This window comes from Carettochelys insculpta, chromosome 17 (genome assembly GCF_033958435.1).
Source record: "Carettochelys insculpta isolate YL-2023 chromosome 17, ASM3395843v1, whole genome shotgun sequence".
NCBI classification, from domain to species: Eukaryota; Metazoa; Chordata; order Testudines; family Carettochelyidae; genus Carettochelys; species Carettochelys insculpta.
In genome coordinates, this window is record NC_134153.1 from 25,181,658 (window position 1) to 25,208,779 (window position 27,122).

The 27,122-nt window shown below is 52.4% G+C and overlaps 1 protein-coding gene across 3 annotated transcripts in view; it reads right to left on the reverse strand.

Annotated features, from left to right (window-relative positions):
• The window catches only part of DLGAP4 (DLG associated protein 4), a 133,396-nt gene that overhangs the window by 52,605 nt on the left and 53,669 nt on the right, over positions 1–27,122 (reverse strand). The window contains exons 6-7 of one of the 3 annotated variants that reach the window (XM_075011397.1): positions 24,734–24,784; positions 22,920–23,172 (exon numbers count right to left, since the gene is read on the reverse strand). In XM_075011397.1, coding sequence (XP_074867498.1) covers positions 22,920–23,172; positions 24,734–24,784 — 304 coding nt within the window. Of the gene's footprint in view, positions 1–4,488; positions 4,690–22,919; positions 23,173–24,733; positions 24,785–27,122 lie in introns of those variants that run through there. The other 2 variants (XM_075011398.1, XM_075011399.1) reach the window with 2 other exon arrangements.

Below are 27,122 nucleotides of genomic sequence, written 5' to 3' on the forward strand. Positions count from 1 at the left end.
CTCTTTGGGCTCATCTCTTAACACACACTCCAGGGGTCTGAAACAGCCACACAATCAGACAGCACATGTGCTGGCTTCATATCAGAAAACCACTCAGTCTCCTCAGCCTCAGGTCAGGTGAGCTGTCCTCTTTCTAACTACAGGAATGGTGCAGCAGCAGTCACTCACTGTGCTGATGATGAGTTCCAGGCCCTCTCAGGGTAGGTCTACACTGGACCTGAAAGTCAAGCCTAGATAAGCCGATTCCAGCTATGCAACTGTCATAGCTGGAATTGTTTACCTAGGATCAACTTATTTGGCCATCCTCACAGGAGGAGGATGATGGGACAAATCTCTCGTCAACCTCCCTTACTCTTCCTGATAACGAGGAGCACCAGGGTCCACTGTTGAGCCCCGATAGTTCAATTCCACACGTTCCCCACTAGACATGCAAAATCAAACCCTGGAAGATCGACCCTGACCAGGTCGGTCTCCTGATAAGCACAGAAGCCCCATTCCACTTCCCCCACTCAACCTCCTAAGGGTCCTGTTAGCTCCATATGGCTACCATTGTTGTACCTACAGACTTCCCTATGACTAATGCATTTATCCCTACATTGCCCTGTGAGACAGGGTCGTGCTATTATTCCTCTCTGTAAAACAGAGTTCTGAGGCACAGAGAGGGAGAAACTTGCTCAAGGTCACCCTGGAAGTCTGTGGCAAAAAGGGGACCATTATTCCCTTCCTTAGTGGCACATTTGAAGGGCCACTCGGGACAAATACAATCACTGGGGACAAAATGCCGACAAGTCATTAATTTGGCTGTTCCCAGTGGCTGGGACAAAATTCTCACTATGTGGGCTAGCAAGTTAAATAATTAAAAAACCTCACCATTTAAGCAAAAAAGTAACAGGAGCCAGGGTATTGGTTGCAGTGAGGAGTCCATTTTTCATATCCTTCTGAAGTGCACACCTGAGCTCATCACTTGGTCTTAAAACACAACCCATTGTAGAACTTGATCCTGGCAGCATGGACTTTAATCTGCTTTCGTAGGGAACTGCAATTATACTTATCGGTAATGTTGTAAAATCTGCTGTGACAGGCGAGTGATACTGGCAACTTTTCCAGGCAGAAATTAAAGTGGATGTTTCCTTAAAGAAGGCCACCCGTCCACAAAACCTTAATCCTCCCAGCTCACACACATTACTGTAACTTGCACTGAACTGAATCCAATTACACAAGCTCAACCCAGGAAAAATCTGCAGCTGCTTAAGAGCAGAAAACATCAAGTGAAATATGGGGTGGGGCAGGGCACAAAATTTAGCACACTTTGGCTCCGTAATCTTACCTCTGAAGACAGGTAAGTGTGCACCGTCAGGAAGAAAATATACCATTCTCCATCACAGTAACAACGTGATGCTAACTGCCTGGGTGACATACATTTGAGCAAAGTACAGATGTCCGAAAAAACAATTATTACAGGGGTAGCTGTTATAGCCACAAAAACAACAAGAAGTCCTGTGGCACCTTACAGACTAACATATTTTTGGAGCATAAGACCCCCGTCATCAGATGCATGTCCAAAAAAAAAAGGAAGCCAAGTTGATATGAAAACACAATTTTGAAGTGCCTCTCAACTATATCAAAAGCTATTTTAAAGTATATTGGTCTGGCTATACGAACAAGCCAGTCGCGAGTGCCACCATGCTGCAGATCTTACATTCATTACGCATGTGGGATTGAAACAGCAAAATAAACTTGGGCTAAATAGTCAGAAGTGGCCTAAAATAATCTAGCAAAAATGCATGCAAACACTGGGTAATTGTGCATCTAACTATCTGACATGCACCTGGTCACAAAAGCCAGTGTGAACTGTAGTTGGATGATAAAAGCAGAAGGGCATAATGATTTGCCAGTTTGTGGAGAGCTGATTTTTTTCCCCTTTCATGTCTAAAAATGATGGCTTCAAAATCCCAAGTCAGCCCTTCTTAAGAAGATTATTGAAGCCACCTGTTGAACTCTACAGGGACAGGCAGTGTTGCCCTTAGTGGCTAAATATTACATTTAAAGTGTTCCTCATATGGCAGAGATTTATAAGGGCTAGAATCTGCCACTCTCAATTATATTTATCACTTACTCTGAAACTGAAATGAGTGGGACTGCACGTAGAGTCCAGGGATGGAGTTGGAATCTGTTCCTAATCTGGTTAGAGATGCAGTGGATTTTTGGCAGATTGGTGAGAACACACCTGTCTACTGCTATGAGTAGAACTTACACCATCTGACAATTTGGCTCATTCCTTCCTAAAGGACTGGTGTGTTTTCAAGAATCCAAAATTACAGGTTACCTGTTTGAAGGCAGATTTTGGACTGTGAGTCAGGACATCTGAGTTCCATTCCTGTCTCAGCCATAGACTTCCTGTGTAACCTTAGGCAAGCTACTTAAAGTCCGCTTCTTCAGCTAATAAAATAAGGATAATGATACATCCTCTGCTTAAAGGGCTGTTTCAAGGCTTAATTTGTTAGTGTCAGAGTATTTTAGAATTCTGGAATGGAAACAGTGATTGATATGCAATAAATTGGTACAATTCCACAGTGCTTTTCAAGCAGAAGGAAAGTGTTTCGCAGATTGACTAGAGCAAGAAATAAATCACTCAAGGGCCCCAAAATGCCTCACGCAAGAACAGCTGTCTCTCCAGTGGATCATCGCTCCTGTAGAATAGCGTACAGCAACACCGAACAGTTTAAGAAAGGCATAAATATCCTTATATCCAAGTGATTCTGAAGGCAGAATTCACAACAGGTAAATCTGTCACCCACTTTGGTCACTGTTAACAGTCACAGGGCCTTAACAGCCACAAAAGCACTCCAGGCTGCAATTTTTATGTTTCACTCACAAGGCAGCTTGCCCCAAACAAATCAACCCCAAAACAGCACACACTTCCAACAACAGCCAGTGCCCATCAAGGAAGACTGCAACCTCATGGAAAAAACCAACAACAACAACAACGTCTCTTCTGCAGCACTTACGTACCTCTAAGAAGTCTTTAGTATGAAGCTAGAAAGCTGCAGTATTGACCTGGCATGACCTTACTTAGTTTATGAGAGGTAAGAAAATAAGAACACAGGGCTGGCAAAGCTTTAACCTAAGCTTCAGGCTTCACCACTTCTGAACTAGCCCACCGCCTACAGCCAGAGTATTTCTTCTTCATGCTGCTGAAGTCTTGGTAATAGTTCTTGCATTCAATAGACAGAAGAAGCCTACAGACGGGCATGCTCAAGCAACACAACCTATAGCACTGTAATGCACTTTCAGTTTCTCACTTCCCGTTCCTGGGGAAGTACTGCAACCCTCTCTCACCACCCTCTGCAAAGAGGGGGCCTTTATGGCAGCAGCATTATGGAATTCCACACAGGGCATCCCAAAAATCAGTGGCAGAGGGACCTGCATCCCAATGCACAGGCTGAACTGTTGAGTTGCGGACAAATGGGTGGATCCACCCTAGGCTGTTACTCTGGTTATTGCAATCATGTGCCAGTAGGGCCATGTGTTGGCAACAAAGCCTTGAGCTGACAATAGGAGCAAAGGATTCCTTTTGCATAGGCTCTGGCCAGTCTCCCTAGCGCACGGCCTGGTTTCCCACCCTAGGCACTGCAGACAGTTTGTCGCTTGGGCTTTCTGAGTTCGGGGGAGGAATGTGCCAGGTGAGAAAGAAACCCAGGATTCCAACCTAACATGCAAAGTACCTTCTACCCATGGACCAGAGCGAGGGGCAACCAGGCAACCTGAGAGACAATTTCAAAACACCTCCGCCAGAGGCTTGCAAGGGTGGGAGGCACCAAGGGGCAGCTTTAGGCTCAGGTGCCCATCCACATCATCTACCCAGGCTGCTCAGACATTAAGGACGAGAGGAGAAACTCAACCGAAATGGACAGAAAGAAACTGCGACGGGGGAACGTCCTTCGCCAGGCCCCGTTGTGCCGCCAGACCTCACCAGGGCTAGTTAGAGGCGCAGAGCCGCGCTGGCAGAGTTCAATAGATGGCAACCCTGCAACAGTCCCACGAGCTTCCTTTAGGGGGGTTAACAGAGCCCATTCCCCAGCCCGGAGATAAAGGCTCCTTCCCGCAGCTCCTGCAGACCCGCGCTCGGGTTTAGGGGCGCCTATTGTTTTGGTCCCAATTAACATCAATCGGGCTTTCCGCCGAGGGACCCAGGGAGCCACCGGGCCCTTAGGCACGAACCCCGCGCGCCCCCGCGTGCAACCCACCCCCGGGGCGAGGCAGGGAATCCGCCTCACCGGCTGCCGGTCAAAGGAAAACCCGCCCTCACGCCCGGGAGCCGGCAGCAGGCCCGGCACAGGGGCCCGAGCCGCCCGCCTCGTTGCTCAGCCAGAGAAAAATGCAGCTGGCCGGGGCCGGCGCGGTACAAATATAGGCAAAATGAGCTCGCAGCCGCCCGGCCCCCGTGCAGCCCGCCACGGCCGCCCCGCTCCCCCGGCCGGCACTCACATCGCTTGCACAGCTCCAGACACAAAGCCATGGGAGACAAAAAGCGGGCGGCGGCTCCTCCCTCCTGCGGGGCGGCGGACGGGCCCCGGCGGCCGGGGCGGGGGCTCGCGAGCCCGGGGCGGCGGGACAAGGGCAGAGCTGCACGGGCCACGCTAGCTCGCTCGGACTGCCTCGCCCGCCGCCGCCGCCGCCGTGCACAGCCCCGGGGCGGGGCTCCGGGGAGCCGGCCTGGCCACGCCCCGGCTTGGCTGGGAGGGGTGGCGCCGCGGGGCGCTCACGCCAGCCCCGGCTGGTCTCCCGGACGCGCACGTGCGCAGCCCGGGGCTGTTCCAGGCACCCGGGAGCGGTGGGGGCTGCTGCTCCTCCATCGCTCGGTGCGGCAGCCGAGGCCCGGGACTGCAGGGCGCGCAGCACAGGCCCTGGCATTCCTGCTGCAAGGGGCAGCTAGTCCCCTGCTGTCTTGCCTGGCCTGGGAGCTGCGCTGGGTGCCCCCTGGCCTTGCTGCCGGCACCGTGTAATGTGTGCTTGGGAAGAGGGGTGTCGTGGACCGGACGAGACCAAAGCTAACCCGGGAGCCCAGGGGCAGCCTTAAGCTTTGTCTTACCAGGCCTCTGAGCCCCTTTCTAATCATTCCCCTCTTCTCTCAGGTCACATTCAGTGCTGAATGCTGGCAGGGGAAACTGGGGATTATGTCACTTCCCCTTCATCTATGTTTATTCCATGCATTATACTGAGTTCCTGAGACACAGAGGTTAATCACTCTGGCCTGGTCCTGCTCTCGGTTCCTCTGGTATATTCAGGAGAGGCCCCAAGGACTACAGACAAACAGCTGAGATCTCGCAGAATTTAGTGAATTACCAATACAACATTTTCACAAAGAGTTGAGCAATCCAGTGGATGGAGCCAAAGCTGAGGACGCTGGAGATTTCTGTTTAGTTCCCTGCTCTGCCACTAACTTCCTGTATGGCCTTGGGCAAGTCACTTAGTTTATCTGTGCTTCAGTTGCCCTCCCTAGGGGGACAATAGCACTGCTCTGCCTCACACACGACTCCTGTGAAGAGCTCTGAGAGCTGTATTAGGAGTTGAGTATTGCTGCCTGCCCAACAGAAGCTTATCCTCCAGCTGCCTTCCAAGCTGAGGAAAATAAATGGGCTCCGCAGACAGCGTCCCCAGAAAGTGAGCCATCCTGAGCTCTCTGGAAGCAAAGTCAAAGGGGCTTCATGGCACTTCTCATTTAGAACAGAAGGGTCTGATGCCAGATGTCCGCCAATCTTGGCTGTACTTTACAGCACGGACATAGAATAGGTCTCCCAGGTTTAAACCAGGTAGAGATTCACAGGTGAAAATCTGCCCTACCTAGAAACACTGCCAGCCCCTGCAGCTCCCATGGCACTGGTGTCATACGTTCCAGGTTTGCAATTACATTTTACTTGTGAGGCAGTTACATTGTGAAACAATGACAAGGTGTTAGCATCGAGAGAACATTAGAGTAATCCAGCCTCAGCAAAACAAAGAATGGATGATGGTGGTAAGAATCATTGGCAGGAAGAGGATGCATATAGCAGAGAGGACTCCTGGCTCCAGCTGACCTCTGCTGGTCTAGAAGTAACGCACAATCTGAACAAAGGAGGCATATGGCAGACACATTACTTCAGTCAATGGTGCTGTGGGAATCTTCAGCTCTCTGAGCTGCTTGCTGAACTGCCTACTAACCTTATCTCCAGTTTATCCAGACGGAACTGTAGCCCACTAACCTTCTGCAAGCCCACACTCAGACACTCGCTTGCTTGTTCCACTGTACTGTCTGGGACTGGAGTGATGGAGACACACAATGGAGTGTCATCAGCATAATGAGCACACTGCTGCCTGCGTCTCCTCACTAACTCTTCTAGTGTCCTGCTTGTACGTTTGTCGAACAGTAGGAATGAAAAAACGGAGCCTTCTGGCACCCCACAGGGGTCATCAAAACCAAGCAAGCAACTGCCCAGCACTACCTTAAAATGGGAAAGACTGCAATCACTCAGATAGTTCCATCTATGCCTGCTGAAGGCCCCATGTATTTGGGAAGAACAGGCGGGCAGGGCGATATACAGCTTTGGCAATACAACTTTATGACTGATGGCATCAAATGCAGAAGTCAGATATGGAACAGCCAGCCTGGACTCTTGATCCTCAAAGGGGTGGGTCCTAATTTCCATTGATTGCAATGGCAGTTAGGGGCCTAAATACCTTTCAGAATCTGGACCCAAGTGTGGGTAAACGTAGACAAAGAAACGGGCAAGAGGCTGAGAAACGATTGCTGTTTAATTAAATCCTATTCATCTCTGGGCTATCCCATCCACCTCTTAACCTTTGCCCAAAGAGGCTCTTCCCCCACATGTGTTCAGTAGGTTAATAGACTGCTTCATGGACCCAGCCCTTCACATTCACATCTCTCAGCATATCCCCATGGCAACCCCAGCATTGTCTTACATGGAGCAACGAGGTTAGGCCTGTGCTTACTGGCCGTTTAACTCTTCAGGGCAGTCAGTCTGGTCCTGGAGGTTTTTGCTTCCCCTCCCATTTGGTCTGTTTCTCTCGCCTGCAAAGAAGGAGGATACCCAGCAACCTGTAACCTGCCAGCTCCCAGTGGACCACTGGCTAGTGATGCATGAACTCCAAATTGGGAATCTCTGGCTATAAATAACATACTGGTGACTTAAGATCTCATCTGCTAGCGACTACAGCACCTTGTTACACACTCCTCACTCCACAGCCTGGTCGGGCTTGTACGCATGGTCTGTGGTGCAGGCAAACACCCTCAGCCATAAGAGTGAGAGAAAGGGGAGGCACTTGCAAGGAGGCTGTGTGCACCCTGGGGAGGGAGGGCAGCGGGATAGTGTCAACCCCTGGGGTGCGGGACTATCCTCAAGACATGCAAACCCTGCTGCATCTTCAAGGTGTTCTGCATCACGTTTGTGATGGGAAAATGTGCAAAGGGGGCTTCTGGAAAGAGCCCTCCCTTGGGGATTCAGTAAGGCGGCAGCAGGGGAGGGGCGGATCACGGCAAACGCTGGGGAGTTTGGAGGTGAAATTCTGCCAAACAAACCTGCCTTTCACGCCCCAGCTCTGCAGCCGAGACGAATTGTCACAAAGCTGCCAGCCAGGCTCAGCCACACAGAGCTGGCAGCCCCAGCGAATGACAAAGAGCGGGGTGCCATGGCGACAACTTCCTCTGCACGACTCTCCGCCCAGAGAATCTCGCACACACACAAAAGGCTTTTTGGCTGAGGGGCTTCCCCCCAAGCCCTCATTCTCCTCCAGCTGCTCCTTTCCCCTGGCGGGGTTTTATATAATCCCAGGCTTGCTCAGTGGGGAGGGCTGAGTTCTGCTGGGGATGACCCCTGCTCTTCTAGTACAGTAAAGACTGGGAGACATGATTTCCTCACTGTGATTTCCCCAGGAGAGCTGGCCCCAGACTTTTGAGGATTGCCCAGTGATTTCCTCTCACGGGTTTTTGGGCAGGGCCAGATTCAGGTAACACTTGGTGCTGGACTTCACCCTGGGGTCTGGATTCTGCTCCCAGCTGCAGTGGTGTAAATCTAGAGCAACTCCAGTAAGAAGAATATAGTTGCTCCTGGTTTACCGTGGTGTAACTGAAAGCTGGATCAGGCCTTTCAAGTTCTGGCATAGAGGTGAGTCTTTCTCTAGAGGAGAGACAGGCAGACAATTGGAAAGGCGAATGGAAGTGGCTGGGTCTTTGTGTTCACTGGTTCTACCTCCAGCACACCTCTGTCTGAGAAGGCCTCAAGCATGGGGCAGGGGAATTTAGCTTACTTCTCATTTGACTTGACACCACCTGCAGTCATGTGTGGACCTGGTTTTATGCCTTATATTAAACCCGCTGAGATGCAGCCCAGGAACATGGGGTTACAGTTAGAACTGACAGTGGGAGGAAAAGAATTGGTAAAACAAGCTTCCACCCTTCCAGGAACACACTGGCTTATGAAATCCAACCCATGCATAACTCTCATCCACACAGGAGCAGAACTGAACCATGCACAACCCAAACAGTCCTCTTGGGAACAGACTCGTTGACCCCTGGAGTCTGGGAACCCTGGAATGGAGCGTCCCCCCAACCTCGCCCAGTAGGGCCCAAGTCTGCTCCTGTCCTGGCTCGGCTGTAGCTGCTCTTAAGAAATGAAAATATTGGGGTTGTCATATTTGACCTTTCAAGAAGAGGACACTCCTGAGAGGGAGTGTACCTATATCAGTATTTACCCACCCATGTATGAATAACACATTAATACAACATGAGTTGGTAGACACAGATACAGATACAGATACAGATACCTCTCAGGGTGTCCTCTTTTCTATATGGTAACCCTAAAATATGCATGTTGAGGCTGTACAATAAGATGGAGAAGGTCTGTTAGATCATCAGTTAGATGTCCTTGCCAACCCAGGTGATTGACTACACCCACTACATGGTCTGACTAGCATACCCGAACCTATGTTCCAAAGCTGCCCTTCCAGCGACCATGGTTGTATGAGCAGCAGCTCTGTCCTGACAAGCTTTATACAGGAGGTCTGGTCTGTCATGGGATTCTGGCTCTGCAGGTAGTTTGGTTCCCTGTGCTGCCCCTGCAAGGAGTGTGTGTACTACCTGAATTACAAGGTCTTGGGCGCTGTAATTTATTTATGACTTTGATTGCACTATACTCTGCAGGGCAGGTTTTTAAAATGAGGAGAAATCAGAGAGTGCATTGGAAACTCCCCCACCCCCACGACTCAGACACTTCCTATTCCAGGCAGGCATCGGTGAGATGGGATTTGTACTTTGGATGTGCTTTCTGATTTTCAATGATGGAATCATTATTGATGTATGTGAGCTAGTATCAAAAGCCAAACAGGGAGGTGGGCCCAGAGGAGAACTCTGCCTGGGACCCAGCCACTCTTTTCTGAGCTCCGCAGGGGCTTGGATCCAGACCTGAACCACACAACTTTGGATCTGAATCTAATCTTAGCTGCTCCAGAACCTCACTATAGCTTGCCAAGGAAAACAAGAGACGCTGATCCAACTGTTTCCTGCCTATGAAGCAGGTGCAGATCCTGGAAATGCAGAATAACCCCTGGCAGAGGCATTGTGACACAGAGAGCTCTCTGTCTGGCTTTATAAATATCTAATTTGTTCTCTTTCTGAGTCCTTATTGATACTCAGACAGTAACTTGTCAGATGGAAAAAAGCAGCGAGGAAGGTACCGAGGCAACTGAGAGACAACAGTCCAGTGGGAGACAGAGAACAGGGCAAAGAAGAGAAAAAGCCTGTGCACACATGGGACAGACACACACAGAGTAATCCCTATTCAACCTTATTGTCCTGGGAGATGCACTTAGCTCCTGCTGAAAGAACTGGCAGATCTTTGTGTGACTCTCCCAGTATGATCAGATCCCAGGAATTTTAGCATTTCACAGCAGTCACATTGCCTTTCTCATGTGCCTGCAAATGCAGAGTACAATTGTGGCACTGTCCAATAATAACACATATCCGCAACAGAGAGGCCCCAAGGCAGAGACACTGAGATGGAAGCTGGGCCCAGCTCGGAGGAGGGCTGCAAAGAAGCCAGTTGTGGCTCCCTGGTACTGGGGACCCTGCTCTCTGTAGGCCCCACAGTACAGCAGAGAAGCACTGTGGCTGCTTTACACAGAGCCTCTTGCTCTGTTGAGAACCAGCAGAGTACAACTATGGAGAGGTCAGGTCTCTTCTCACATGACCCCAGCAGGAGGGAGTGGCCTAGGGACTGTAGTATGGGTCCCACGGCTGCCATTGTTTTCCAGTTCCTTTGTGCCCCTTGGGCAGTGTACTGAGGCCAGATTACAACAGATTGTTGTGTCCCTGATCGTCCTGGCTATAGCCACTGCAGGACCCACCCATTCTCCATCAGCTTATCTCATTCTTTTTCTGAACCCAGTTATATTTTTGGCCTTCACAATATTCCTTCTCAGTAAGTTCCATAGGTTGACCATGGGCTGTGTGAAGAAATAAGTCCTTAAGTTTAATGACTACCATCTACATGGGCATAAGCTTTCATGGGTGAGTGGCTTTTACCCATGACAGCACATGCCCAAATAAGTCGATTAGTCTTTAAGGTGTTCCAGGACTCCTAGTTTTTGCAGATACAGACTAACATAGTTATCCCTTCAGACTTCCTTATGTTTGTTTTAAACTTGCGGCCTATTCATTTAATTGGGCGGCCACTAGCTCTAGCGAAGGGGTGCATGATATTTCCTAATTCACTTTCCCCATGGCATTCATGATTTTATATCTATCATCACCTGTGGAGTCATCTCTTTTCTAAGCAGAACAGTCCCAGTCTTTCTAATCCCTCCTTGTACAGAAGGTCCTCAAATATTATATCTACTGCTTGGGCCTCTGATCTCTCTCAGTGGCTTCCACTGTCTAGGGGCATCAGGTTCCCAGAGCTAACAGAAAATATCCCCAGTTACTTTCATTTCCATCTGTCTGCAAGCACACACTGCTGGGGCAAACATAGTGCTGGTCTGCACGCTATAGCTACATCCTCTTTTCCATGTGTGTGCCCCTTCTCAGGGCAGCTACCATGCAAGCTGCACTTTTCTGTCTACGTCTGAGGCTGCAATGCAGCCACCCCTCCCTGATGTTTTCAGCTTGTTACCATTTGCAGGGGATTCTGTGCAAATTACACATTTTTTCACCCACTGCTCCAGGCCATGTCCCAGCCAGGATGCCGGGGACACAGTCATACCGAGACATACTCAGAGCACCAAGAAGGGAACATTCCCAAATAGAGGGCCTGTCCACACTGACTCTGAAACCACTACCAAAAAGTGCAGTTTAAACTAGGTTTCACTGATGGAGGTGGACAGGGGGTTTGCTGTTGTCGTTGATGATGGCAGAAAACACCATCATACCATGTAACGGAACAATGCTATCGACTTCCTGGGGAGAGGGAGTGCCCAGTGCACAGTTATGGCTTTTCCACCGGGGTAGGGAGAGGACCTGAGAGAGAAAAATAGACACAGAAATAATCATAAATCTCATTCTCCTACACAGCCAGCATGGAACACACAGATCCCAGTGTCTCTTACACACGCAGCATGGAACATTCACTGCTCTCTCTCTGTCTCTCTCTCACACACACTCTAATCCCTTTCTGCTGCGAGGCCAGAGGAAGCTATTTCTGGAATGTGAAATCTAGGTCAACAAGAAAGAGAAAATCTGAAGGGAAAAATAATTTCTCTCGTGGGAGGCGGGTGTGGGGCAGCTCTGGTTGATGGGAGAAGTAATGGGGTTGCTATGGGTCTCTGCACCTGAGCATCAACCTTTCACCTACAGCCACTGAACTTTGCTTGCTGACTAGCTTTTGCACTCGCATTTGCACCCTACAGCTGTCTCTCAGTTTTGATTCCTCAGCTGGGAGGGACTAAGGGGCCCCATTATGTATATATACCAGATGAGCCAGGAAGGGGAGATCCCTCAGTTCGTCCTCCTGCCATCGTGCTGATGTTCAGCAGGCCCACACGTGGCCCAGTGCTTCTGGTGCAGGGTCACCAGCACAGACAGGTGGGATAACATCGTCACACATACTGGGAGGACCAGGAACTTTCATATGAAGAAAGCCTTGTTTCTGGAGCTTTATGAGCAGCTCGCCCCAAATCTCCAGTGCCACACCACACGCCTTCCCCTCCCGAAGCAGGCTGCTATAAACATCTCTGGAAGCTGATTACCACAACCCACTACAGATTCATTGATAATCAGTTTGGCACTGGGAAGTCCACTGGGTAAAGTGGTAGTGGTGACAGTTTCTGAGGTGCTCAGGCACGTGACATACGCAGAGGTGACAGGCATAATCCATATCCCTGAAGTACCTGCTGGTTTTGAGAGAACGGGGCTTCCACGCTGCGTCAGGGCCATGGAGGGCACTCACGTGCCCACCGTTTGTCTTCTCAGGCAGCTCTGTTATTCTGCAGGCACGGGTGGACCACAGAGAATGATTTATGGACACCAGCATGGTCTGTACTGGAAGCTAATGAGGCCAGGGTTTCCCACCAGTTGGGAGTCTACCTTTGTAGTCCAGGTCAGGACATGACTCTTCCCAAGTGATACTGAATTACCTCTCTGTTATTCTAGAAGACCCCTCCTTTTGGCTAGGCTTTCATAGCTGTCACTCAGAGGGCCAGGCAAAGGCAGGTTTAATTACTCTCAGGAGGTGTATTTGCCACAAAAGGATTGTCACTGGATTTCAGTGACTTTTGCTCCCATGGCAGGAAGGCCAGAGCCACGTGTGTTTCTTTTTTGTCACGGGGCTGGGAGATCTGAGAGACAGCAGTGGGGAGGCCACTCGTTGTGCAGTGTCAGGTGTTTGATGAGGAGATTGTGGCACTCAGGTATCTGTCAGAGAAAGCCTTCCTTCCCCCGTCCTCTCCAAAGAAACACTCAGGGGCCCTCTCTGAACATGGCTCTCTCTGGCGTTCAGCTGAGGATGATCAGGCAAGCTATAGGCCAGCATTGCTTCTAATGAAAGGGAACTAGGGCTGGGCATGAGAGGGAGACTGGCTCTTTGTCTTAGCATAGGACCCTGAACGGCTGCCGGCAAAAATCCTGGCAGTTAGCTGAATAGCTTTCACCAGATAACAAAGAAAGCCGTCCTGTAGCACCTTAAAGATGAACAGATCTGAAGCAATCTCAGAGAGGTGGCCGTGTTAGTCTGTATCTTCACAAAACAAAAACCAGTCCTGTAGCACCTTAAAGAGTAACACAATGATTTATTAGGTGATTATCAGGACTGCTTTTTTGTTTGTGAAGATCTGAAGAAGTGGGTCTTTCCCATGAAAGCTCATCACCTAATAAATAATATTGTTAGGCTTTAAGGCGTTACAGGACTGCTTGCTGTGTTTTGTGATGATAAGGACTAACATGGGCCTTCACCAGGATGCATTTTTTTTTTTGCTTCCTGCTTTTCAAGGCACAGAGGAACTGTTTGAGATGGGATCGAGGGCAGCTCATCTGTTCTCCTGCTGGCTGTGAAATGTGAGTTAATTGCCATGTAATGTGCAAATGGCAGCAGAGTCATTTGCAGGCGGCACCGGAGTGGTAGGGCTGATCAAAGGCACAACGGCTGCCAAAGCTCACCACAGCCCCACCCCCGGCACACACCCAGAGCCTCCAGCCAGGACACAGGGGTGTCTTCCCAGCCATCGGCTGGTGTTCCTCTCACTTAGACAGGAACAAAGCAGGCTCAGGCCCAAGTGAGAGGAGAATGGGGCCCACTCAAGCACTCTCACTCAGCCCAGCAGCGAGGCAGGGGACAGGTAAGGTTCAGCGTGGCTTGTACACACTGTGCCTGACTCTGAATCCCACACATTAGTCTTAGTCATTGATTTAGGTCAGTACAACCAGGTGAGGAGGAGCCTGTCCAAGGCTCTAGGGGCCACTGCCAGAAACAAAGCCAGTGACTCTCCCCCACACCCAGCAGAACACCCCCAGTACCCCCACAGCCATCGGATCCCTCACAAGAGCTCAACTCCACAAGGGCCTTTGCCCATAGCTGTGCCTGCAGGAGGCTGGGGTGGAGCTGCCTGAGATCTGCAAGGGGCTTGCTCCAGAGTTGGGGGGAGCCCTTGCTGTAAATGCCCCATAGCTTTTAAGTCTGGGGGACCCAGTGCCAGCCCCACTGCTGATTGCAAGGGCGGCAGCCCAGCGTGAGGGAGGCATTGCTGTAAAGCCCCACAGACGTCAGCGGAGTTAGCTCTGAGTTACAGCCGTGCTGTGGAGCAACGTTCCCACCAATCCGTTCCCTCCATGGGCAGAATTTGCCCACCGTGTGTGCAGTTGTGATGGAGTGGGGGATACCTGTGTGTATGTGAGCGGCTCACAGAGGGTGTGGGGCTCCTGCTGAGGGTAACCTTGATGACCACTTAACACCTTTGTACTGCAGACAAAGGAGGAGGTGGAGCCTGAGGGGTTTGAATTGAAACTGGGAGTTGGGAAGCAGTTAGTCTGAGCTGAGGGAGAGAGAGACAAAGAAGGGGGCAAGGCCCCGGCTCTGGGGGCCCCTCGGGGCCTCCTCTCCCCAACATGAATTGGACTGGCTGTCTCTGCCTGCTGCACTGACTCCTCTGTACGATGCTGTGTCCTGTCGGCTAATAAACCCGCTGTTCTCCTGCTAAGTGAGAGACTCTCCTGCCTACGGCCGGGGTGCAGAGCTTGGGGGACCCCAGAACACCATCACACTGGTGTCAGAAGTGGGATGTTCTGCACCCCGAGGATGGAGCAGCCAGCAGTAAGTGACCGGGGCCCCGGAAGAAGTGGGGCCTGCGAGACCCAGGTGTGCTGAAGGGCAGTGAGGTGCAGTTCCCCAAGGCGGAGGGGCCTGCGGCTGAACCCAAGCAACTGCGGTTGTGGTCCTCGAGAGGGGGTGTCACACCCGAGGAGGGGTTACTCCTGGGAATCTGTTGGAGTCGGTCCCAGAAGGTGGAGGGGCCGAGAGCCCAACCCCCAGGAACAAGTGACCCCTGAGGAGGCTGACGCTGAATGAGTCCTTCCCAAGACAGGGTGCTCATGGTCCCTGAGAGCGGGTGTCACACTGAAGAAGGGGTTCCGCTGGGAGTCTGTTGGAGTCGGTCCCAGAGGGCAGAGGGGCCTATGGCCTAACCCCGGGCAGCTTGTGACCCGCAAGAAGCCTGGCACACTGAAGGGATTCTTCCAGGAATTGTGGGGTGCAGAGGGCATCAGCCTGAGAGCCTGCAACCACGCTGAGCAACTCCGCTGTGAAGTGGCAGCACCTGGAAACCGAATCGAGATTAAAGAAGCTGGACAAGGCAGCGTGGATGTGCAGTGGCGGAGCTGAGGGCTGGGGAGAATCCTGCAGAGGTGAGCCCGGATCGGGGCAGGGAACCCTGGACTGCATGGAGTTCTGAACCGAGTGGCCTGCCGCAGCTCAAGGAGGGAAGGAGCGATTCCAACCCATCATCTACTAGTGGCCAAGACAGACCTGCGAAGAGTTTTCCAGGCCTGGGCCAAGGAAGGTGCCTGTGTGTCTGTGCAGGAAAGCAGCTGATCCACTGGGAATGGCAAGTTGTCTGTGAGAGAAGCTGCTTCACCTTCTGTGTGTGTGTGGAGACCAGCCGGGGGGCTGGGACAAAGGAGAGAGTGTCTCCCATTGTCTGTCTGTGTTGAACAGCAGCAGCAGCCTGGGGAGAGAGCAGAGACTGCGTTTGGAAAAGGTGCCAATGAGGAAACTAGCCCATTGTCTGAGGAGGATTCCCCAGCCTAGGGTGGCTGGAGAAGGATCCACCAGAAAAGAGCATTCCAGGTGTGTCTCTGAATCCAGCCATGGGGGCTGGAGCAGAGGGAATGGCTCTGGGATGGGCAGTGGTATCCCTGCTAAGGACACTGGTCCTTGGTGCAAGAAAAGTGCTTCTGCTTTTGGGGAAGTGAATCCTTTGCCTGAGCCTGTGGGGGCTCGAGATGGAGCCAAGATCCCAGAGCTGGATATGAGGGCAGCTGAAGCCCAGATGGGAAGTGGGCCTACCTCTGTGTCTCTCAGGGGGGATGATGCTTTAACTCGGTCTGATCCAGTTAGTATCATCAGGGAATCCCAGAGACCAGACGATTCTGGTACTTGTTCTTTGCCTGATGCTGAGGTGTTACTGGGAGGGGGTGAGAGGACTCTGTCCTACCAGAGTCATCCTCTCGCCAGGACACAAGAACAGATGGGCAATGGAGTTATGCTGACTGATGAAGATAAAGGAGCTGGTAGCAGAAGGGAGGAAAGAGACCCTAACCTTCTGTCCGGTGGTACTGGCTGTCTGCCTGGAGGGGGATTACGTGGGAATCTGCCTGATGGGCCAGAAGTGATCCTGGGTGTAGGTAAAACCCAGGAGCTGGTTGTGGCTCAAGGGAGCAGTGCCCCTGTGGAGCCAGACAGGGGTGAGTTATTGTTTGGGGGAGCTCTTAAGGAAGAGAATTTCCCTGAAACTTTTCCTGACCCATCTGTGGGGACTGCAGAAAATGGGAGTGAGGTGGAGGAGAGTGAACAGGAAAGGTGCTTGTCTGTAAGCACCAGAGCAACCCTTTGCCTGGGGAGAAGTTTGTTTCAGCTCCTGATGGCCAGGACCTGCCTGAGTGTGAAACCACTGGCTGTGCTCTGCAAGGGTCCAAAGCAGGCAGGGTAAAAGTTTCTCAGGAATTGGAAGTTGATGCAAGTAAAGTGAAAACTATCAGGGAGTGTGAGCAGCCCTGTGAGAACCAAGTAAAACAGCTGCACAGTCAGTCTCTGTAGGATGCAGGAGAGGGCCAGCAATTCCCCATCTCCAAATCGTGGAAACACTTATATTCTTATACTGGACTCCACTTCTGATTCCATGGAGAGGCAGTAGTTGGAGGGGGAAGGACAAAGGAGCTGTGGTCCGGGTGGGCCAGTAAGGGATAAACAGGGATTCCTCCATGTGGATTCTGCATCTGGGACTCACAAAACAACTCTCAGAAAGCAGTTTGGTTTACAAATTTCCAGGCTGGCTGGGAGGGGCCGTCTCCCTGAGATCATCAATGGCCCAGCTCTTGTTAAAAGGGAGGGCACAGCCAGAGAGATCAAATTTCCACCCCAGGGGGCAAGGGAGAAGATTAAAACTTGATGGTGCTAAGAAAGGCCTCAGCCATTTATCCCCAAAATACCAGATTCTCAAGGATGTTGCACAAAGGTTGTGGTCTACCAAAGAGCAACGTAAATGTACAGTTGCAATGGGTTTGTTCTGTTACTCATGCTAACTGCTGTAACCAAGGGGTGCTGCTACCAAAAGCTGTAGAATTGTACCATGTACTAAAGGTTTGGAAAGAGCCATGTGACATGAGGACATGGATGTAGAAGCATGAGTTGTATGTTGAAGGAGTCTGTAACTCTGAAATGTCACCATTGTTCCCTGTAACTAGTCTTGCAACCTCTCACATGAGGAGGAACATTCCAAACCTATTGTGTGGCATGGAAGGGGAAACTGAGGCACACAACCATTTTGGTGGTCTGGCTAAATGCCAAGGGTGGAAGCATTTGTACCTTCCCTTACTGGGCTGTAACTGAAATCCAAACATTGGCTGGAGCAGCTGTATGGGCTGGTGGTCAGACAGGGCAGGGCCCAGACCAGAAAAGAACTATTTGATCTGTTGGTGCTGCAGCATCTGTATGGGCTCTGCTTGCCCGATTTGAGAACGTGGCTGATGGACCAGAGGCAGAAGCAGGGAGACCAACCAACCAGAGGGAACTAAAGGGACTTGCCCGGCTGCATCACATGAAAAGGGCCAGTACCAAGCTCCTGACCTGGAGCCTCCCCCAGCAGGACTATGACGTGGAGGTGGTGCACATCGAGGGGAGAACAGAGGGTACAGCCGATGCCCTGTCACAAGGGGAGAGCCCCAAACTTCCCCAGGTCACCAGTTAAGTGACCCCGCTCAGTTCGGTCTGGAAGTGGGGAGAGATGTGATGGAGTGGGGGATACCTGTGTGTATGTGAGTGGCTCACAGAGGGTGTGGGGCTCCTGCTGAGGGTAACCTTGATGACCACGTAACACCTTTGTACTGCAGACAAAGGAGGAGGTGGAGCCTGAGGGGTTTGAATTGAAACTGGGAGTTGGGAAGCAGTTAGTCTGGGCTGAGGGAGAGAGAGACAAAGAAGGGGGCAAGGCCCCAGCTCTGGGGGCCCCTCGGGGCCTCCTCTCCCCAACATGAATTGGACTGGCTATCTCTGCCTGCTGCACTGACTCCTCTGTACGATGCTGTGTCCTGTCGGCTAATAAACCCGCTGTTCTCCTGCTAAGTGAGAGACTCTCCTGCCTACGGCCGGGGTGCAGAGCTTGGGGGACCCCAGAACCCCATCACAGCAGTACATTTGTTTCTGTGCACCGAGGCACAGGAACCTGCACCACCAGTAGAAAGGCTCAGCCTGGCTGTGGGGCCCCTGCTAATCAGCTGGGCAGCACTGGAATCTCTCCTGAGTGTCTGGAGCAGTGGTGCGGACCCCAGCTGCCGGCTCCTTCTGGGGAGGAGGTGGGGGCTGGCAGGTTTGCAGGAGGAGAGGCAGCAGGCTGGGCTCACAGGGAGTGGCAAGGTCCGGGCATGAGGGAAGACGGGATGCTGAGAAGGTAATAATGTAAGGGGAGCCATCAGCAGAGCGGCTGCAGAGCTGAGTAAGGCCACAGGAGGGACGGAGGTGGGAGTGGAGCTGTGCAGGGCCTGGCAGGGGGGCATTCAGCATGTGAAGTAGCCAACCTGGTGCAGAACTTTCCTTTGTTTATTTCACCCTCCTTCTACACGCCCCTGGCTGTTACCTCTGCCAGGGCCCAGTCTCACCCTGATCAGTACAGCCGGTAATCCCTTTGGAGCAGGGACCACGTCACTGCTAGGGGAAGTGCTGCATGCAACTGCAGCGCTCTAGACAAATGAGGAAGAAGACAAGCAGGTACACACATTTCCATGGGCTTGTGGACGCAGCTGATGTTATTAGGGCCCTTCAAATTCCTAATTAGCAGAGGGCATTGCTGCTGGCTCTCTGTGTTGCCAGAGTCCGGCATGTGTTAACACTGGGATCCGGCATTACTGGCTGCTCCTATTGGCTGCAGGATCCCAGGGCTGCAATTACTGTATGCTCGTGCATGGTCCCAGCACAGCTGTAGGTTCCTGGCAATAGTGGTACTGCTGCATGCTGGCACGACTGCAAGCCTGGGGCATCGCCACCCATTCCAAGTGCCAGCGCTAGGCCCCATGGTTATTCCGGGCTCCTGTACATTGTCAGGTGCTGTTAGCATCTAGGAATCCCATCCCATAGCCTGTTTTCTCAAACCTGTTCCTTGGATGCCCAAAGGGTGTGCTGTGGCCAGCACCTGGAAGGACAAGAACTAGCAGCGCAGCCCAGCCCTGCCGCCCATGATGGTGGGTGACTCCATGGCTCGAGGAGGCAAGGCCCTAGCTATACCCGCCTTTTCCGCACACACCAGCACCCAGACCCTTCCACTGTGGCCTGCTGGCCTCTGCCCAGCCCTCCCAGTGCGGTTGCTGACCCTTACCCCTGCCTAGGGTAGGTCCTCCAGCCCGGGCTAGCCCATTTGCAAATTGGCCTGGCCCTGGAGCTCCAGATATCTGGCAGGTGGTGCAGCGCCAGCCCGCTCCAGATGCAGAGCTCTGGAGAGCCAGTGGGTGCCGTGGCCCTAGCCAGCTCCGGAAAGCCAGTGGGCAGCATGGCCCCATCCTCCCCTGGCCCCGGAGAGGAGAGCCTGGAGGCACGGCTCCAGCTTCCTCAAGCTGAGCCTGCCTTCCAGGCCACTTTCCAGAAAGTGCCCCTGCAGCTGAGTCAGCCAGAGTGGCCCCAGTGCCAGGAGGACAGGCAGTGTGAGCCCCATCCTCTGACACCAAACCAGCTGGCTGGGGGAGGGAACCTGGGGGACTCCGGTGGAGCACGGGGCAGCACCAGGTGAGGCAGTTTGGGAAGGCGTTGGCCTTCTGCCATGATACCCGCCCCCCAGGCACCCACCTCTCTCCCTTCTGCAAGGCCGAGTAGTTGATGACGTTGCTCTTGCCCACAGCCAAAGCAACAGGCCAAAGCGATATACCGAAAAGCTGCAAAATCCAGCACTGCTGCCTGCAGACAAAGCCGCTGCCTGCCACGCCCGACGCTGGGAGGCACCGGCAACTTTGCAGGCAATGGATAATGACAACAGCAAGTGTGCTAGGGGGGCGCAAAGGAAGTATTCAGACCCAAACCGACTGTGATCTCCAGTTACTCAGGAACAGCTGGGGCCCAATGCAAACACCACCAAGTCGAGCGATTTAAAGGGATACACACATTTTGGGTGTTCCTAAGGAGGATGAGATAAAGGTACCAAGCTGACCCCACCCCCACTTCCTTGGACGTCCCCGGTCTGCTGCATCCCCCAAGACAGCTGACCAACTTTCTTACTGATGAAACAAGTGGTGGTGGTAGCAATCTGATCTCTCTGCAAATAGGTGCTGAAAGCCAGGAGTACCCCCTCCCCCGTTCACCACGTCTTCCGGAACACGTCAGTCAGGTGCTGTTTTCAAAAGGGCGCCCAGCTGGTATCCCTGGCTCCCGTGGGAGCAGAGTTAGGCCAGCCGTGGGTGCCTTCATCACCCTTAGTCTGCCAACAGCTGTCAGTCCAGCCCGGGGAAACAGAACCTTCCCCTTGGAGCGAGACCTCCTGGAGAGGGTGGAGGTGGAAAGAGTGTGCAATGAATTGTGCTCAAGACCAGCACTCCCTTGACGCCCAAGAGGCACACTTTCCTTGCTCTGCTAAGAGAGTGAGGTGGCACAGATCCACAAGGTAGCTCTGTGATGCTTTTGTCATAAGCTAAGAAGCACCCGGGTCTGTTACAATCTGAGAGGGAGAACTCTGAGCTCTATCTAGCAGCTGGTGGTGCCTGTCAGTCAATAAGCATCCCCCCTGCAGACTCACGGCTGCATGAATCATTCCCCAGCGTGATGCTGGCCCGACCGACCGACTGACAGGCAGCTGCCTGTGGGATGAGATGTAAAACTTCCGCCCGGGCGGGGTGGGGCACCCACCTCCGCAGTACCGAGGAGCACTCAGAACCCTTAAAGATCCCATGATGCACAACTGCTATTCCTGCTGGTCTGGTCCAATTCCACCGTGGCTGATGGCATTCCAGCTCCATAACTTGCCCTCCCACTGTGATTGCAGCTGCACATAATTCTCCTCCCTTCCCGCTTTGATGGCCTGTATTTCTCACAGCTTGCCATTGACGGCCCAGGGGCCATGAGTTTGAGACCCCGATTTAAAGACTTCACGGTACAGAGAATCCACTCTTTACAGGAGTCTGGGTTGCGTTGCAAACCCCACCCACGCCTGCCACATTTCAGACCTTGAGCCCAGCCAACGTGGACATGTTCATGTCTCGTTCATGTCACGTTCATGTCTCATGTCACATGGACATATTCAGGCAGGTGCACAGGAGAGAGGAGGAGCAGAATAGGGATGCTGAAGGATTGGCTAGTGTACCCCTACTTGGTCCATATGGACACGAGGCCCTGGGGCCATGTCAAGGGGTCAGAGTCTTGCTGTTTTCACCAGCCCCTCAGTTTGAGAGAATTTAGGACCTGCAGCATGTTGTACGGATGTGTGACGGGGTAACAACAAAAGACTCGAAGGGAAGAAAATTGGCGTTCGAGTGGAGTTGTTATGGAAAGATCCTGAGAATAGGACGGATGGAGAAGGTCACCGATGAGGAATTATGTAGGAAGATACAGCCGAAAGAGAACCTGCTGCAGAAGGTTATACAATGCAAGTTACAGCTATTCCAGCATATTTGCAGAATGAACAATGAATGAAAAGTCAAGACCCTGGTATTTGGCATAACGGATGGTTGGAATAGGAGAGGCAGACCCCACAGAGAATGGGTAGATGATATAGTAGATTGGTGCAGAGGTCGTCTGCAGGAACTAAGCCACTCCGCACTGGACGGGGAAAGATGGAAGGAAATAGTGAGAGAGGCATCAGACACCAATGGGCGCTGAGCCCACGGCCGATGATGATGATGATGATGATGACGTCTAGTCCCACAGGTCTGGGCAGCAGCACCTTTGTCAAAGTGCCCTGTGCTGCCAGGTGCAGACGGGGTGGGAGTATGGAGTGGAGTGAGGGACTGAAGGGCACCTCAAAGCTCAGGTCTGGAGCCTGACTCGCCCCAGGGCCACGGGAAGAATGGGGAGTTCCAATCGACAGTTTTGCTTGGCAAAGCACAGACCCTGCTCTCTGGTTCCAGAGTCCTCGGGGGGCACGAAACAGGCCGTCTGCGATGCTCACATACAAGGACCCTCCCCCACCAGCAGCGCTTGGGGCCCGTTTGACACTCATCTCTAACTTCGGCTCCTGTAGGGACTGGGCTCCACGGCCTCTCTCCGTGGCTGGCAATTTCCCTGATTGGTGGAGCTGCGACAGGCCCACAGAGAACAGCGGCTCCCTATGGCCGTGGTTCATTCCCACTCTGGTGTACAGAGCAAGAGGCAAATGCACCAAGTCACCCGGCCCGGAAAGGCTCTGTGAGGAGGGTGACACCACGGTGCTGGCTGGACTCCGGTGGGTTGAGACGACTCAGCTGCACCAGACCAGGGGCACCTAGCCTGTTCCTAGCACACCCAGCAGTGCTGGAGCAACTGACCCTTGGCCTGACAGCTCTGCATCTATTTTAACGAAGCCCCAGGTAGCTAACTTAGTTCAGTGCACAGGGGTAACATTCCAGTGGGGCCTCGGCAGCCAGGGCCTCTGATTTCAGACCCTCGTTCTTTGTGGCCCTGTTTCCTGGAGCTCCGATCTCATTCAGTCTGCTTCCCCAACCCCAAGTCCCCTGCCTTCCCAGACCTCTCCCCCCACGCAGACCCTGGAGCACTTACTGCTGTTGCTGGGGAGTGTCCTGCTGCCGCTGATGCTGCTGGCGGGAGGCGGTGAGACGGATCGGACGGAGGCCGTGTCCTCTTCCTGGGAGCAGCCTGCCTGGATGGCTCGGAGGTAGCTGTGGCTGCGGGAGCGGAAGTAGCTGGGCAGAGGCAGGTCCAGCACCTCCACAGCTGCTGATTCAGCTTCAGCTTCGCTGTAGGCTGATTCACACACCGCCTCGTACTGGTCACTCAGCTCTGCCTCCCTTGTCTGCAGGAGAGAGAGGCAGGGTCAGCTGCCCTCCTATTCAGAACCCGCCCCCTCCACCTGCACCTGCCCCGGCTTGCTGAGTGCACAGCCTTCCCAGGGCAGCTGTTATCCAGGCCTTGTGTTTAGACACGGATCAGATTTATCTGCAGCAAGGCAGCATGGCGCAGTGGTCAGAGCCAGTGGGGAAATCTCCCATCCACTGGCATTTTTGGCCTGACAGAAATCAACTCTTTGCCTGTCTTGCCAGGGTGCTGTGGGGCAACGCACTGGCACCTGCAAAGTGCTTTGAGATCCTCGGTGGAAAATCCCGCCAAAGTTCCACACATGGCGAATTATTGCGCAACACTGGCACGGCTCTGCAGGGGCACGAGGTACTACTAAATTCCTTGGTCAGCCCTCAAAAACCTGCAGAGGCCCCTTCCCCGTGTCCTGTGGGGGGTCCCTTCCCGACCCCAAATCCAGTGAGCAGTCTGGTTCTGCACTGCTGCCGCGAGGAACTCAGCCCCAGGGCTAAATGTGAAGAACCCATCAGGTGGTGGGGACCTGCAGACCAGGCAGTGCAACCTCTGACGGCTGCTGCATTCTCGGCTTCCCATTTCCCCATCCCAGCACCACCTCAGCACCCCCTGCTTCCTGTATGCCCTGGGCCCATCCCAGGCTGGCATTGCCTGGCTCCAGGAGCAGATAATCATGTCAGATTTACATGAGGAGGGGTTCAGATGAGATAAGAGCTGAAATTAATGAACACAGCCATAAACAGAGTCAACAAGGTATTCTGGTCTAACTGGAAGAATAATTATTCTCTCTCCTGGCCTCACCTCTGTAATTTGCCTTCACACCCAACGTCTGCTGCTTCTCACCCTTTCCCCGGTGTCCCCCTGGAATCGTGGGTGGGAGGTGTACAGCCCTCCTTGGAGCCCCACTGACTTGCATGGCATGGGAGCAGAAAAGCTGCGTGGGAGGGGAGGCTCTGGCACCTGTTCTCAGACACACCCTCTCTCACACACGCCTCTCCTCTTTCACAGGTGCAGCTGTTCACTCTCCACAGTACACAAGCCATCGCCCTGGGGCACTCTCCCGGATGCCGCTTGGCTCCCATCCTAAGGTCTCAGATCCTGAGCAAGCTGGGCTGGGAAGATCCAGGCTGGAGTCTTGAATGCTGATGACTTTGGCACAGCCAAACCCAGGACAGTGGGGCCATGCAAACACCAGACAGCCCACACCCTGCTCACGCTCCGCAGTTATTGGCACGCCAGACAACTGGTTAAAGGGTCGTAGCCAAAAAACACACAGAGACTGTCTCTGAAGATGCATTAGTGGTTTCAGTGAAGGAAAGATTTGACCCCGTGTTGACACCAGAGGCTTCTGTAGGACGGTTATTGTGTCTTTCCCCTCCCACCACTTCTCTTCCTCTCCCTACTGGATGGCCCAATTCAGTTTCTCAGGAGGGTGCTGCACCCTCAGACACATGGCTTTCAGTGAACTGGTCGGGGGAGACATCCACAGAAGGCAACAGAAAAACATTCCCCGGGGTGACAGGAAAATGTCAGAGGGACGGTACCTGCTCTTCATGTGTAAATATCTGTGGGATAAATGAGGGCTGTCCAAATATCTGGAAGAAAGAGTTGGAGAAGGTTAAAGCACAAGACCTGGGGCTCTTTTAACACAGAGTCATTCCACAGAAACTGCAGACAGTGGGGGACAAGCAGACAGTCCCCCCAGAACTGCAGCTGCTACCCTCTCTGCTGCCACCTAGCTGAACATCTCTTGAATAGTCAGAATAGCAGAAGCTGTTGCCTCCTTCCTGGCTGCTAAGATGGCTGCACAAATACAAGACAGAACTCTGCAGGACTCTCCCAGGCCACAAAGAAGCCACTGGACACATTTTGTTTGTAAAACACAGGTGCAAATGCTGAAGGCCAACAACAACCACTAACGATAAATAACCACAAGACAAAATACCAGCAGACGCCCTGCCCGGACACCCTGGCATACATGGGAACTCTCTGAAAAAAGAGTAGAGTGAGGACTCTTCCCGCTGCTGCTTGCAATGCACGCACAAAGGTTCAGCCTCTGGCATCAGCTCAGCCAAGGCTTCATATTCGTCTTCCAACCCCAAAGCTCTGCCTAAAGAAACCAGCAATGAGATCAGGACACACTCTGGTCCCACGAAGCAGGGTCTGCCCTGAGCATTCCAGCCCACCTCCTGCCCTTGTGCTGGCATCCGTCCCGTTCCGTGGTGCTAGCAAGAGTGGAAGCGCTGGGGTAGACAGAGAAAGGATATTTTAACCATCACATCCTCTAACCCTGCTCAGAACACGCTGAGATAACTGGGTGGTAAAACCACCAGTGCCTGGCCTCTATCCGTGCTATCATCATGAGTATTAGTGCAGGCACAGGCCACACTGTGCTAATACCCCCGCCTCGCTCCGTCTCACCAGCAGAGCCATGACACAGCCAATCCTATTCAAAGCCAAAAAGTATTTGCTTCACTTTAAAAGGACAACAAGCTGCTTGCTGGACTGAGAATGTAAAGACACAAAACACTGATTCCTCTATTTTAATCTATTGTATGCAGTGCCCATCATGACAGGATCTGAAAATCTGCCCTGAATATTATCCCCAGCAGATACCTTACTGCTGGTCATGGGCCCAGGATGTATCACTGTAAAAATCTGGATTCAGAATTTCCCCAAAGTTATGGGGATGCAAGTCTGGGGGTTTGGTTTGAGGCATTACAGAGACGGGGGTCAGCTCTGAAATGTGGATGTTCAAACTGGAAGATTCAGGCGTGGATCACTTTCAGAATGGAACTTGGCTGTTGGTACCCACAGCTATAAAGGGCTGAACTAAAAACCAAACTCTGAAGAGCTCCAGACTTCAGGGAAGTTTGGCCATAGATCCAAATCTGCATAAAACTCAGTGACGTGGGCTCATCTCTGTAGTCTAGAAGGCAGCCTTGCAAACCAACATGACACGAGAGATGCTGGAATGGAGAAAACCATAATCTGCTTCACTGGACAACATATGAAAGATGCTTTGGGCAGCTCTTCGAAATGGCCAAACGAGGAAGAAATACAGTGCCTGACTTTGGGAGGACAACAAGTGATATCACAAACAGCCTCACAATCTGCCACCGAATCACACATGGAGAGACACACAAGATGGCCAGGCTGGGATAAGTGCTGTATTAGGATCAGTGCTTGCTGTGCCTTGCAGGGGAAGTTTTCAGTTCTCTGCACACCCCATCATTGCTGCAAAACACACCTCCAGTTCAGAGGAACAAAGTCAGGCCTTGCGAACTCCAGTGGAGCGTAGAGTTACACGAGGGCTGAGTTCGATCCAGACACTGGTTTCTTCCCTTTGGTAACACTGGTACCTTTTCAGTGCCAATAGTCACTGAAATGGAAGTGAGTATTGTATACTGGGATCTCACAGCATATTTTTGAGGTCATTCATACCTGGGGCCTAGATCAGTGCCGAGTGAAGTCAGGGAAAGATTTAATTGGGAGCAAGATTGAATTTTAGGTAGTAACCTTAGCTGGGGTCGAGCACAAGCTGAGAAGTCACTCTGCTCAGAGAGAGTCATGCACCCAGCTGTTCTCCATACAGACCTGGGCTCAGACATAGGGTACGGCTACACTGGTGCAATCTCCAACTTGGAACCACAGAAGTGTAGGACTGGAAGGAACCTCGAGAGGTCCTCTAATCCAGCCCTCTGCACTCAAGGCACGACTGCTAATAGCTAGACCATTTTTCACTTGTTTGTCTAGGCTGTTCTTAAAAAACCCCAAAGACTGAGATTCCACAGCCTCCCTTGGGAATTTGTTCTGGTGCTTAGCTACCCAGACCCGAATGGTTTTCCTAATATTCCCTCTAAACCTCTCTACCCATTGATTCTCGTCCAATCCTCAGACGTTCACAAAAGCATTTTTTCTCCCTCCTCCTTG